The sequence below is a fragment of the Pristis pectinata genome, chromosome 5 (genome assembly GCF_009764475.1).
Source record: "Pristis pectinata isolate sPriPec2 chromosome 5, sPriPec2.1.pri, whole genome shotgun sequence".
Taxonomy (NCBI): Eukaryota; Metazoa; Chordata; class Chondrichthyes; order Rhinopristiformes; family Pristidae; genus Pristis; species Pristis pectinata.
In genome coordinates, this window is record NC_067409.1 from 35,311,205 (window position 1) to 35,325,051 (window position 13,847).

The following is a 13,847-nucleotide window of genomic DNA, read 5'->3' on the forward strand; positions in this document are numbered from 1 at the left end:
AGAAAAAAAAACCACCCCAGTCCTGCCTTAAATGAACAACCCTTTGTTTTAAACAATGACTTATAATTTTAGATTCTCCAGTAGGAGGAAACATTCTCTCTGCAGGCACCCTTCAAAACACCTCATAATCTCATACATTTCAATCATGCACCCTGTCACTCTTCTAAACTCCAGCCATTAGAAGCCTAGCTTGCCTAACCATTCCTCATAAGATAACCCACTCATTCTGGGTACCAGTCTAGTAAACCTTCTTTGAACTACTTCCAACTCATTTAAATCCTTCCTTAAATGACGGATAGCTTGTGAACTAATGAGAATAATTTTAATGTAGAGTGGAATCAATTCTTGTTAAGTGGTGGGGTTGATGGCGAAGAGAGACCTGGCAGAATTTAACTCCAGACCTTATTATCATTAGTGGGCTGATTCAGAAGGTTAAAAAGAATCCTGAATATCTCATTAGTTGGCATTGATGTAACCATGTAGACTGTCTCAGGCCTTGTACGTATTCCAAATTTTGTATTCCTGGCAGGAGAGCTAGGCGTGAAATTAGAACCATTTAGGGTTCTTCTTGTCAGCTTAACTGCTATAGGATTGTGGAGTCCTTAGTACAGGATTGAAAAGTTCCCACCCGCTGAACCTTTGTTGCTCAATTTCTGGCAGCAGTCCTGAGGTAGTGTTTTGAGGGTGAAAACACCTCTTGCATGAAGTTTGTATTTACTGAATTCAAACACTAATTTCATTTTGGATTCTATTCTGCACATTATAGACCCCTGCAAAAGATTTTTTTTTTGGCACTGTCCTGGAGGTTTAGTTAGCAGTGATCTCTGTGGGAAATGTTTTCCCCACCAAATAAGAAGTTGATGCCGTATCAGCTAGTTAGATAAAGTGAGCTGTAGGAGTATCACCCCACTGCAGAACATAGTCTAATAAGCACAAAATATCATCAGTGGTAAGTACAGTTCCTCCTTCTCTAGGCTCTGATCTTGAACTTCATTAAAGTCACTTTTCCACTCTTCCAGCACTCAGGGGGAATTATTATCACAAAGCCACCCAATGCCATTCTCATTACACACTGCCTTGCTGCTTTCTTCCTCCACTACTCCATTGTCTTCTAACTACTGTCAATTGCAGAAAATGCACCAATCTCGATTCCTTCTTGAACCCACCCTACTTCTCCCTGTACAGGACAATAAAGTATATCGTGCCAGGGAATCGAGTGTCAGCTGGAGAATTAGTCAGCATGATGATCCTCAGTCAGAAAGATCAAGAGACAATGGGATGGTTGTCACACCCAGCTGACTCACAAGCAACAAAACAGTATGGATGAACTTCTCTTGTGTTGCTGTGAAGTCTCTCATTACCATCCTAATCTTTGGCACTTTCCTCTTTTTCTTACGTCCTTTACCATATTTGTTTCTCTGGATGATGTACTTTCTTCTCCTGTACCATAACAATTATCTCCTCAAGAGACCAGAGCTGAGAGTTCCTCAGAGATGAAAAGCCCTCCTGAGAGCTTCACCTTAAGATATTCCTTCTTTCCCAAGCACATCTCATAGATTGGCTCTCTGGGTGATTTAGCTAACAAATTAAAGTTGTCTGTAGATGGTGAAACTCAGAGCAAAAGTAAGCTGTAGGAAGTACTGGTAGCAACTACAGCCCAAGAAATAGTTATTCAGAGACAACTATCTTCACCTTCCTCTACTCAAGACAAAAACAAGAACAGCCATAACAAGAGAAAATTGAGATGTATCAGAAAATCAATGCTGAATTGAAAGCCTCCTAAAAACTGCTAGCAACATGCATGAAACTTTGATGTGTGTACTTCACTACAGACTACAATAATGTCACACAGCCTATGAATTTGTGAATTTATTCAATATATGTACACTTTAGAGAACATTATAGGAGTATAATATCTGATTGAACTATTCACAACTTCAGAGGATTCAGTGTTATATTTTTTATAGGGATGGTATGTGCCTTGGAAGGGAACCTGGGTGTGGTAGCATTCCTACAAACCTCTTGTATCCTTCCTTTAGATGGTGGAGGTCATGGGTTTTAGTGGGTGCTGTTGGAGAAGTCATAGTGGGTTGTTGCAATGTATCTTGAAAATGAGTGTACACTGCAGCATGATAGTGTGGAGAGTGATTATTTAAAATGTGGTTAGGATGCCAGCCAAGTGGCTGCTTTGTCTTGGGTAGCATTCAACTTCTTAAGGTGGCAAATGTTACTAGTATGTCCAAAGATTGGGACAAGTTCAAAATCCAGAAAGGGTTTCCAAAAAAAAAGAATTAAAAGGGGCAAATAAACTATGAGAGCAAATTAAGTAATCATGAAGGAGAAATTAAACTATGAGAGCAAATTAGTGAGAAATATGAAAACTGACAATAAGGGCATCTTTAATTACATAAAAAGGAGGAGCAGTTTCGAGGGGCCGAAGTGCTTACTCCTGTTCCTGTTTCTTTTGATGATATGGTTTTAAGTTTCTTTCGAGCTACAAATGGAGGACATCCCCACACTCTTGAGAGATGTAAATGGTGAAAAGGCTTTGGATATTCAAGAAGTGAATCACTTGCAGCAGGATATCCAGGTTTTGTATTTGTGTGACTAGTCTGACTTTGTTTTTGACTAATGGACACACACAAAAATTGATGATGTGAGACTTAGTATTTGTCATAGGGTCATACAACACAGAAACAAACCCCTCGACCCAACATGTTCATGCCAACCATCAAGTACCTATCTATACTAGTTCCATTTACTAGCACTTGGTCCAAATGCTTGTAGTGCCATTTAATGTTAATTGGAGTTGGTCTGACTCCCTTTCAATGCATTCAGTCATTGTTTAATACTTTTGTAATGTGAAAGTTAATTGCCACTTACTAGCTCCAGCTGGAATGTTGCCTAAAGCAACATTCTTTATTATCAAGTAGTTGTTTATAGCACCAGAAGCCACCACTGTCAGCAAACATTTCCACTCTTGACCTTATAACAAAGGGAAGATTATTGATGAAGCAGCTAAAGGTAGCTGGGCTTGGAAGATTGTTCTGAGAACTCCTGCTATGATTTCCAGGACAGCAATAACTGCTGATTATAGTCCTTTGAGCTATGTCATCAAACTACCACAGTGATCTTCCTTTGTGACAGCTGTATTTTCAGCCAGGGGGAGAATTTTCCATTGACTTAATTTTTAATGGGCTTCTTTGATGCCACGTGTTGTTAAATGGTGCTTTGTTAAATGGAGACCACCAGACTGTGCTCCTTCTCCCTGCATACAAACAGAAACTGAAACAGGAAGATCCGGTACAGAGAGTCGTGCAGTGCTGGTCTGAGGAAGCAGATGAGCTTCTACGTGACTGCTTTGAGACAGTGGATTGGACCATATTCAAAGACTCAGCTGCTAGCCTTGATGAGTATGCCACCACCATCACAGACTTTATCAGCAAGTGTGTGGAGGACTGTGTACCAAAGAGGTGTTCCCAAGCAGGAAGCCATGGATGAACCGGGAGATCCACTCCCTACTGAAGGAGAGGACTGCTGCACACAAATCTGGTAATCCTGATCTGTACAAGAAAGCAAGGTAAGACCTTGGTAAAGCGATAAGGGATGCCAAGAGGCAATACCAACTCAAAATAGAGTCCCAGACCAGCCGCCAGTTATGGCAAGGCTTACATGCCATAACAGGCTACAAGATGAAGTCAGGCTGTATAGCTAACAACAGCGCATCCCTTCCTGATGAACTTAACGCATTCTATGCACGTTTTGAACAAAAAGGAAGTGGATTGTCCACCATCCACTCTGACAGCCACCAACGCAGCTGAACCTGTGATCACAGTGGAGGACATAAGATCAGTGTTCCGAAGAATGAACATGAGGAAAACACCTGGCCCAGATGGTGTCCCGGGCTGCGTGCTCAGATCTTGTGCTGATCAGCTGGCAGAAGTATTTGCAGACATATTCAACCTCTCCCTGCTTCAATCTCAGGTTCCCTCCTGTTTTAAGAAGACCACTATCATCCCGGTACCAAAGAAAAGCAAGGGTAACATGCCTCAATGACTACCGACCAGTGGCTCTGACATCCACCATCATGAAGTGCTTTGAGAGGTTGGTCATGGCACACATCAACTCCAGCCTCCCAGACAACCTGGACCCATTGCAATTCGCCTATCGCCGAAACAGGTCTACAGCGGATGCCATCTCCCTGGCCCTTCACTCAGCTCTGGAGCATCTGGACAGTAAAGACACTTACATTAGACTATTGTTTATTGACTACAGCTCTGCCTTCAACACAATAATACCAAGCAAGCTTGTCACCAGACTCCGAGACCTAGGACTCAACATCTCCCTCTGTAACTGGATCCTTGACTTTCTAACAAACAGACCGCAATCAGTGAGGATAGGCAGCAATTCCTCCGGCACGATTATTCTCAACACTGGTGCACCTCAAGGCTGCGTCCTCAGCCCTCTACTCTACTCCCTATACACTCATGACCGTGTGGCCAGATTCTGCTCTAACTCCATCTACAAGTTTGCAGATGATACCACAGTTGTAGGCTGTATCTCAAACAGTGATGAGTCGGAGTACAGGAAGGAGATAGAGAGCTTAGTGGAATGGTGTCATGACAACAACCTTTCCCTCAATGTCAACAAAACTAAAGAGCTGGTGATTGACTTCAGGAAAGGGGGGCGGTGTACATGCACCTGTCTACGTCAATGGTGCTGAGGTCGAGAGGGTTGACAGCTTCAAGTTCCTGGGAGTGAACATCACCAACAACCTGTCCTGGACAAACCACGTGGATGCCATGGCCAAGAAAGCTCACCAGCACCTCTACTTCCTCAGGAGGCTAAAGAAATTTGGTTTGTCCCCTTTGACTCTCACCAACTTTTACCGATGCACCATAGAAATCATCCTATCTGGATGCATCACGGCTTGGTATGGCAACTGCTCTGCCCAAGACTGCAAGAAGCTGCAGAGGGTTGTGGACACAGCCCAGCACATTACGGACACCAGTCTCCCCTCCTTGGACTCTGTCTTTACCTCTCGTTGTCTTGGTGTAGCAGCCAGCATAATCAAAGACCCCACCCACCCGGGTCATTCTCTCTTCTCTCTTCTTCCATCGGGTAGAAGATACAAGAGCCTGAGGGCACATACCACCAGACTTAAAGACAGATTCTACCCCACTGTGATAAGACTATTGAACAGTTCCCTTATACAATGAGATGGACTATGACCTATGACCTCACGATCTACTTTGTTGTGACCTTGCATCTTATTGCACTGCACTTTCTCTGTAGCTGTGACACTTTACTCTATACTGTTATTGTTCTTTTTAACCTGTACTACATCTATGCACTCTGTACTAACATAATGTAACTGCACTGTGTAATGAATTGACCTGTAAGATTGGTTTGTAAGACAAGTTTTTCACTGTACCTCGGTACAAGTGACAATAATAAACCAATACCAATACCAATACCAACTTTGACAGATGCACTATAGAAAGCATCCTATCTGGATGTATCACGGCTTGGTACAGCAACTGCTCTGCCCAGGACTGCAAGAAACTGCAGAGAGTTGTGGACACAGCCCAGCGCATTACAGACACCAGCCTCCCCTCCTGGACTCTGTCTTTACCTCTCGTTGTCTTGGTGAAGCAGCCAGAATAATCAAAGACCCCACCCACCTAGGACATTCTCTCTTCTCTCCTCTTCCATCAGGTAGAAGATACAGGAGCCTGAAGGCACGTACCACCAGACCTAAGGACAGCTTCTACCCCACTGTGATAAGACTATTGAACAGTTCCCTTATACAATGAGATGGACTATGACCTCACGATCTACCTTGTTGTGACCTTGCACCTTATTGCACTGCACTTTTTCTGTGGCTGTGACACTTTACTCTACTGTTATTGTTTTTACCTGTACTACATCAGTGCACTCTGTACTAACTCAATGTAACTGCACTGTGTAATGAATTAACCTGTACGATCGGTTTGTAAGACAAGCTTTTCACTGTACCTCGGTACAAGTGACAATAATAAACCAATACCAATACCAAATGTTGCTTTGATATTAGCTACAGTTATTCTCAACTCATCTCCAGAAATCATCTCTGTATGTGTTTGATTAAAGTCTGTAAAGGAATCTGCTTATGACTGATCCTGACAAAATGTAAATTCAACATCTGTGAGCAGCTTGATAGTACAGTTGACAACTCCTTCCATCAATATGGTGATGATTCAAACAGACCTGGGTAATTTTCCACTTTGTCAAGTAAATGCAAGTGTTATAACAATATGGAATAGGTCAGCTAGAGGCACAGCTAGTTCTAGAGCATAAGTCTTCAGTGCTGCAATAGGGTGTCCTCAGGCCATAAAGCCAGTGCTTATGTTGGGTAGGCAGCCATTTCTTAATGTTATGCAGTGAATTGGAGTGCCTGAAGTCTAATTTCTATTCCATACAGCCACCTAAAACCACATTAAGATGCTACATTACAGTGAATGTCTTTTCTTTTACTTACAGTATGTAGGGAGGAATTCTTTGAATCTACTGGCACATTTACATCTCCAAACTATCCGAATGGCTACTCAATTTACCAAGAATGTATCTACATAATTACCGTGGAAGACAACAAGCAAATTCAGCTCAACTTTACTGACTTTAAAGTCGAAGGATATCAATCCTGTACTTCTGCCTATGTTGAAATTAGGTAATTCAGCAGTCCTTGGCACTAATTATTTGGAAATTTCCATTTTATTAATCCTCAAAAGATGCATTTGATTCCAATATATTAACCAGCAGAATGTTCTTTGTGGAAGTTTGTTGTGTAATGATATTTGGGGTGAATTAAATAGATCAATAGATGATTATAAGCCTTTAAGCTATAATTTCTACTTTTCAATTTGAAAATAGAAGATAACTCTAAACTGAACTTTAGAGTTGGAGCAAGTGCAAAATGTACTGACTGGCCTAGATTTGAGTTTCAGAATATAATAATTCATGGACCTCGACTGTGGAACCGAATGAGGGGAGGATGATGGGCAGATGGAGGCAGGTCGGGAAAGGGGAAGGGGAGTGGAGTGCTGAGACAGAGGCTGGTAGGTGATAGGTGGAAACCTATTAAAAAAAACTTAGCTGATGGAGCCAGGTGAGGCAGGTTAGGGACAGAGGCTGGTCGGTGATAGATGGAACCAGATAAAGGAGGAATAATGGGCAGATGGAACCATATGGGAGAAGAGGGAGAGGGCAGGAAAGATGAAACAGGGAGAAGAAACCCAGATATGTAGGTATGTGAGTGATGGGCAGATGGAACCAGATGGGGGAGGGTCATAGGCTTGTGAACCTAGGTAACTGGGGGGGAGGGGGAACGGATGGAAACTGTTAAACAAAGGGAGAGAGACCATGGGTAGACTGGTGGGAGTGAGAAAGGAAAGCAGGAGGAGTGGGTTATCTGAAATTGGAAAATTCATTGTTTAGAATTAAAGAGGCCTTGCAACATGGAACCTACTCCCAGCTTCTATTGGCATACCCAATCATGCCCCAGCTAGTCTCTTGTGTCTCCAAATAAAACGGTGTCCCTTTTTATATAATGGGGCCCTGATTTGCATAAATTCAGACACCCTTGTCTTATGTGGGTGAGTTGTCCATATCAACTGCAGGTTAAAATGGGAGAAACCATGAAAGTTTTGAGTATGTAAGCATAACATAACATTTAATACATGGAAACTGGCTTTTCAGCCCAAGTAGTCTATGATGATGTTTATGCTATACAAAGCCTCCTCCCATTCCACTTAAAATCATGATTATGGTACAGAGAAAGGCCATTCAACACAATCAGCCATCCATTCACCAAGTGGCTTTGTAGCATTGAAAGCTATGGTAGCAGCAGTACAGGATAAGCATAAAATGCTAGAAAAGAAGTAGTCTGAGATTAAAACAAAGCAGCTGTTTCACATCAACATGCATTTTATTTTAAAACAGGAACTGCAATCCATTTCAATATAACGTTTTGAGTTCCTTCCACAGCTACAATTGTCCTTTATAATAAATCATATCATTTGTATAGCTCCCAATAAGCTTCTTATAAAAAGACACATTTATATCATTAAGATGGTTTTATGATCGTAATTGAAAGTTCTTGCTGGTGCCAGGAAAAAATTGTAGTTTTCTAATTCATAGAAGGTGAATTGTCTTTGGCACATACTTGCCGCTGGCAGTGAATTCGGAGGGACATCCATTCATGCACCCACATCTTACAATGATCCAATTCTTTTTCCATGTTCCATGTTCAGGGTCTCGTATTTAATCCTGCTCCTGGCAGGATTTCCACCAGCACACAAGGCTTGGCTAATGCATTATTAGACAGACTGGGGATATGGAATAAAAAGCCATTAAATATTTAAATGTTAAAAATATTTAAAAGAAAGACTTTTCATTAACAGGGAGCTTTCTAAGAAAAATATTGGTCTAAAGAGAAGGAAACGTATCCTGTGCTAGCAACTACTGCCTCTCAACATTGACATTAATGGACTTCCAACCATAGTCCAGAACATTATTATACATAATCCAGAACATAATCCCTCTTTTGATGGTCTTTGGCTATGGCTGTAACTACGGTGAAACTTAGGGAAAATGACTGGCAGCCTTAGGCTTGCCTTCTTACATTCTTTTATAGATCGACATATCTACTGGCAAAAGGATTATTTTCTATGACCCTGGCCTTGGAATGCACACATGTTACTGCTTCATTTCCTGGGAATATTGCACTTAAATTTTTGTTGTTTTGGCAGCAGAAAATGTATCCAACAATTTCCTTCAATTCCATTTCAGTTTCTATGTGTTCCTAAGTGTCAAGACAGCCACCATTTTCCTCACAAAACACTATCGTTTCTTCAAAATTATCATTATCACACTCCATGAAAACAATCCCAAATCTTCAAAATCAAACATTACAAAGTTATTTTATTGCAACTTATGGTTAGTTCCATTACAGTTGGGATATTTAATCTGAAAATCTATTGTTGAAAACTTAAAATATTTATGCTCTTTATCAGCAAGCACCTCAGACATTGCATTGATAAGGACACAGGAGCTCAAGAAAATAGGAGCAGAAGTAGGTCATCTGGCCCCTCAAGCCTGCTCCACCATTCAAATGAGATCATGGCTGATCTGCCCAGGACTCAACTCCTGTTCTGTGCCACTTTCTCATATCTATCAATTCTTCAATTTTTGAAAAAAATTATCTACCTCCTCTTTAAATGCCTCCAATGATCTAGCCTCCACAGTGCTCTTGGGCAGAGAATTACAGTTAATCACCACCGTCTGCAGGAAAAATGAAAGACACTATTTAGATTTCATGTGTATTTCTCAGAAGCACATTTGATACCATACACAAATCCAAGTAATCACTGCCCAAGTTGTATGAAATCATTATAGCCTAAAATTTCTAAACTTCAAACGTTTGCTTTTTATTTCAGGAATGGTGGATATGAAACATCTCCCTTGGTCGGTCAGTACTGTGGTGCAAAAGCCCCACCACTCATCATATCCCACAGCAATAGACTATGGATTAAATTAAAATCAGATAATATTTTGAATACCATGCATTTATGGCTCACTGGAATGGTACTTTGACAGGTAAAAACCCTTATTTTAAATGATATAATATAAAATGTGAAGATTTTATTTGGATTAAAATAGTTGCTACTTTAAGCTGGACAAAGGTCTATAAGCCTTTATCTTGAATAATGAATAAGATTAGATTAAGTAACCCACACTTAAATAGTTTTATACTACTCATTGATATTGTGCATGGTTAAAAATTGATTGAACGTTGACAGTAAAATTTGCAAGCCCATTTCTGAAATAGCTTATTATCATTGAAAAATAAAGACAGATCTGAATGTGTGCATGGAGCATAGTAGAGGGATGATTTAGCAGTCTATCGAGATAAGATCACAGTTTTGAAAATATTTCTATTCCATACCCAACTCTTGTCATCTTTCTCATGGCCTAAGAATGCATGCTATTCTAGAATCAATTTCAAGAAGTGAAGGTTGACCCATTGACATTCTTACTGATGCCAAATTACAAACCTCCCCAGCCTCAACCCTTGTCTTGTGATGTAAAACCCTCAGTTGATATTTGAGGTCTGTAAAACAAGGATTTTTAAACTATAGATTAACTTCTGACTTTCCACAGACACTGTCTTATCAGCTGATTTCTTCCTGTGTTGTTTTTGCCTTGGCTTATAAATTCTGACATCTGTGTTATTTTGTCTGGTTTAATGATATCTAATGAAACTTGTTGTGGTGTAATAATGTGAGTTTGTGTCTTAACTTCTTATGTCCATTTGGTGTTAGGAAAAGTTTGGTTGATGAAAATAATCAGTGGAATAAAATGTGTCCATTTCCTTCAGGCTGTGGAGGAACCCTCACACAGCATTGGTAGTTTTATCTCTCCCAACTATCCAATGCCATATTCACACAATGCAGAATGCTACTGGCTGATTCAAACCAGTGCAGGCAGTGTGATTGAGCTACAGTTTGAACAATTCCACTTGGATTCCAGCACTGGATGCATTACTGATTATTTAACTGTATGTATATTTTTTACTTAAATTTTACATGGAACTGCTGTGATAATTATTTTACTATTATTTCAAGGAATTCTAATTCCCAATTGACTAAATGATGTGCAGCACTCATGTTTTTGTTAATTTAAAGTTAAATTTAATGTAGAGTTAGAGGTATCAAATAATTTTTGGAATTTCATTGTAATTCTGTTATGGATTCTAAACATTTGGGGTCAAACTATATCACATTGTAGTCCAAATTAAATAATAACACCACTGAAGGGCTTCCATTACATAATGCAAATTAATAAATCATTTATTCCCATGGATCCATTTCTATTTTTAATAGAATATCTGTTCTGATTATGGATGTTGTTTATGCATAAGTGGTTAGAAATAGTTTTGCAAAAAAATGAATGGAAGTGTACTATATGCAGAATCTTTAATGCGTTCTTTTGTGTAATTAAAGTTCCTGAGTCTTTTGTTCAGTAAATCATCTTCATGCAGTGTAGTTGTTGCTCTATACTTATTATCTCATGTCAATGCAAATGCAACAGAAGTTCTACCAGGCATTTCGTCACTTCAGTTGTTTGTAATATGCTGATTTAGCATGGCCAACAATGTAGCTAATATTACTGTAGACATATGATTTTTCATATCAACTGGGAGATAGATATCCAGACATTTGCACTCTCTGGTTTTACCTTGGGAAATAAAATCTGAACTAACAATATTGGATCAGATTTTGCGTAGTGGTGTTATCTACTCTTGAAAAAAAGTACAGTCACATTATTTATTTAACCTTCTATACTCTTCACTATGCCTAATACTGGTAATAAAGTCAAGTACTTTGATCATATCACCTTATTTTTTCTAGGTTTATAATGGAATAAATATATATTCTCATATTTTGGCCAAATTGTGTGGTAATCAGATGCCAGCACCAATTCTCTCTTCCAAAAACAACATGTACATAAAACTCCAAACGGACAGCTCAGGAACAGCAGAAGGATTTTTTGCTAAATATAGACATAGTAAGTAATCTGCAGTGAAAATATTCTAAAATGGCCCACATTTATCCTTTGCTTTTCATAAGTCATCAATGTTCTATCTATTCCTAGGCGTTTGTGTTCCAAGTATCACCTGTGCTCCTTCCTTTGGCACATGATGTAATTTTTCTCAGGGTGGAAGTCTCTTGGTGATGTTTCTGAGAGGATTGTGAGTGAAGAATATGTGCTTGAAGAGTCAGTAGAGAATTTTGTCATGGCATCCCCAGAGGAGAAAGAGAGGAAAAGATGTCTGTTGTGGCCTAGGGTATCTTTAGGAATGGGTTTTAAATCATGTGGTATGACTCCGACATATTGTTGTGTCAGACATTGGAATTCAGTTAAGCGTTACAGCATTCAATAAAGGATATTCTGTTTTACTTCTGTCGCAAGTGTACTCATGTTGTAATTCATCTGTGGACATAAGACAAACTGATGTCAAAATGGAAGAGAATTTACTAACATTAGCACTGATGAAAGCTTTGTTATCTCAATGGTGCTTTCAGTATGATGCTGTCCTTCCTGTGTTTACTTGTGAATTGAATTTGTCTAAAAATTGTGTGTTTAACTTTCAAACTTTTCAAAGTCCTCACACATTGCTTCCTTTGCAGTTTGCCAGGGAGTAATCATTGCAAATCATAGCAAGGGAGTTTTGGAAAGTACAGACTTTCCTCGGCCTTATCCACCTAACCAAGACTGTAACTGGACTATACAGGCAACAGCTGGGAACACAATCAACTACACCTTCACTGCCTTCAATCTGCACTTTAACAGTTGTAATTCAGCTTGGCTTAAGGTAAGAAATAGCCTTAAAAGTCTCTTTATAGCTGGAACAAAATTACAAAACCCCTGAAAAATATTGTAAGATGGATCATAACTATCCAGTTTACTTTAATATAATTTGCTTCCTTGAAGAAAATCTTGATTTAATTTAACTTTTTCATCTCATAATAACCTTTATAAAATTTTGTCAAATCATGGCATATGCTGCAATCTTCTGAATCATTCTTTTGCCTCATGATGAGTTATTGAGTGACTTCTCCAGCTACCCTTGGACGTGCCACAAGATTGACAGCAAAGTAGAAACTAGTTCAATACAGAATGTTATTTGAAGTTGGAACTTTGTTGAAGTAGAGTAGCAGGCACTGGGCTGAAGATGAGTGTGCAATGCCTGGTACTGGATAACTCCTGACTCTAGAATCAACATTGCTGGAATTGCCCATGTGATACTAGCAAACTAATCTCTAGTACATGTGTCTGAAGTTTCTTGTTCTATTCTTTCTACTGGGGAATGTATTATTGAAAATAAGTAGGTCAATGGTCCCACCAACCTAATGGAGTGATAAGTTTCAAATGAACAAATGAAGCACTGCAATTATAGGATTGTTGCCATGATGTCTGAAAACTAGTGAAAAAAAAGATTTTATGTTTACACCAGGGACAAATAAAGACATGTGCTAAGACCCCCCCAGTTGAATACGGGACTCCCACAAGAATATGTGGTTTGTGTAAGGAGAGCATGCTCAACTACAAAAAAAATTGCTTGATTGAAGTATTTCAACATTTACAAACATTATCACATGACATTGTTAATGCAGTGTTTAAATATTTTGGGACGAGGGGGAGGCAGATGTTCCATAGGATCACACCCCAATATACATTAAGTTCATGGCACAAATGCAAGTATATTTTATAATGTGCATCTATTTAAAGTGCTCTTGCAAAAACTGTCAAATTTAAATGTTTGTGCATGCCCCAGTTAAATAAATTGAGAGCATTTTTTGGAGGTAATGGATGCAGGAGAATGGGGTGGTAATTGGTAATTGGTTTATTATTGTCACATCCACCCAGATGGAGTGAAAAGCTTTGTTATGCATGACATCCAGACAGATCATTCCAAACATAAGTACATCGAGGTAGTACAAAAGGAAAAGCAATAACAGAATGTAAACTATAGTGTTACAGTTACAGAGAAAGTACAGTACAGGTAGACACATAAGGTTCAAGGCCATGACAAGGTAGGTTGAGAGATGAAGCGTTCATCTTTATCATATCTGATAAAGATGAACTCTTCAAAAGTCTTATAACAGTGGGATAGAAGCTGTCCTTGAGCCTGGTGGTACGTGCTTTCAAGCTCTTGTATCTTCTACCCAGTAGAAAGAGGGAGAAGAGAGAATGGAGTGGATGTCGGTGCAGTGGGGCTCCAAATTATCTTGATCCAGGATTCT

At 39.4% G+C, this 13,847-nt stretch overlaps 1 protein-coding gene across 1 annotated transcript in view; it reads left to right on the top strand.

Moving 5' to 3' along the window:
• cubn (cubilin (intrinsic factor-cobalamin receptor)) overlaps positions 1 to 13,847 on the top strand; it is a 264,528-nt gene that overhangs the window by 57,354 nt on the left and 193,327 nt on the right. The window contains 7 exon segments of the mRNA XM_052016186.1: positions 6,523 to 6,709; positions 9,477 to 9,592; positions 9,595 to 9,636; positions 10,418 to 10,436; positions 10,438 to 10,597; positions 11,451 to 11,607; positions 12,231 to 12,415. Coding sequence (XP_051872146.1) covers positions 6,523 to 6,709; positions 9,477 to 9,592; positions 9,595 to 9,636; positions 10,418 to 10,436; positions 10,438 to 10,597; positions 11,451 to 11,607; positions 12,231 to 12,415 — 866 coding nt within the window.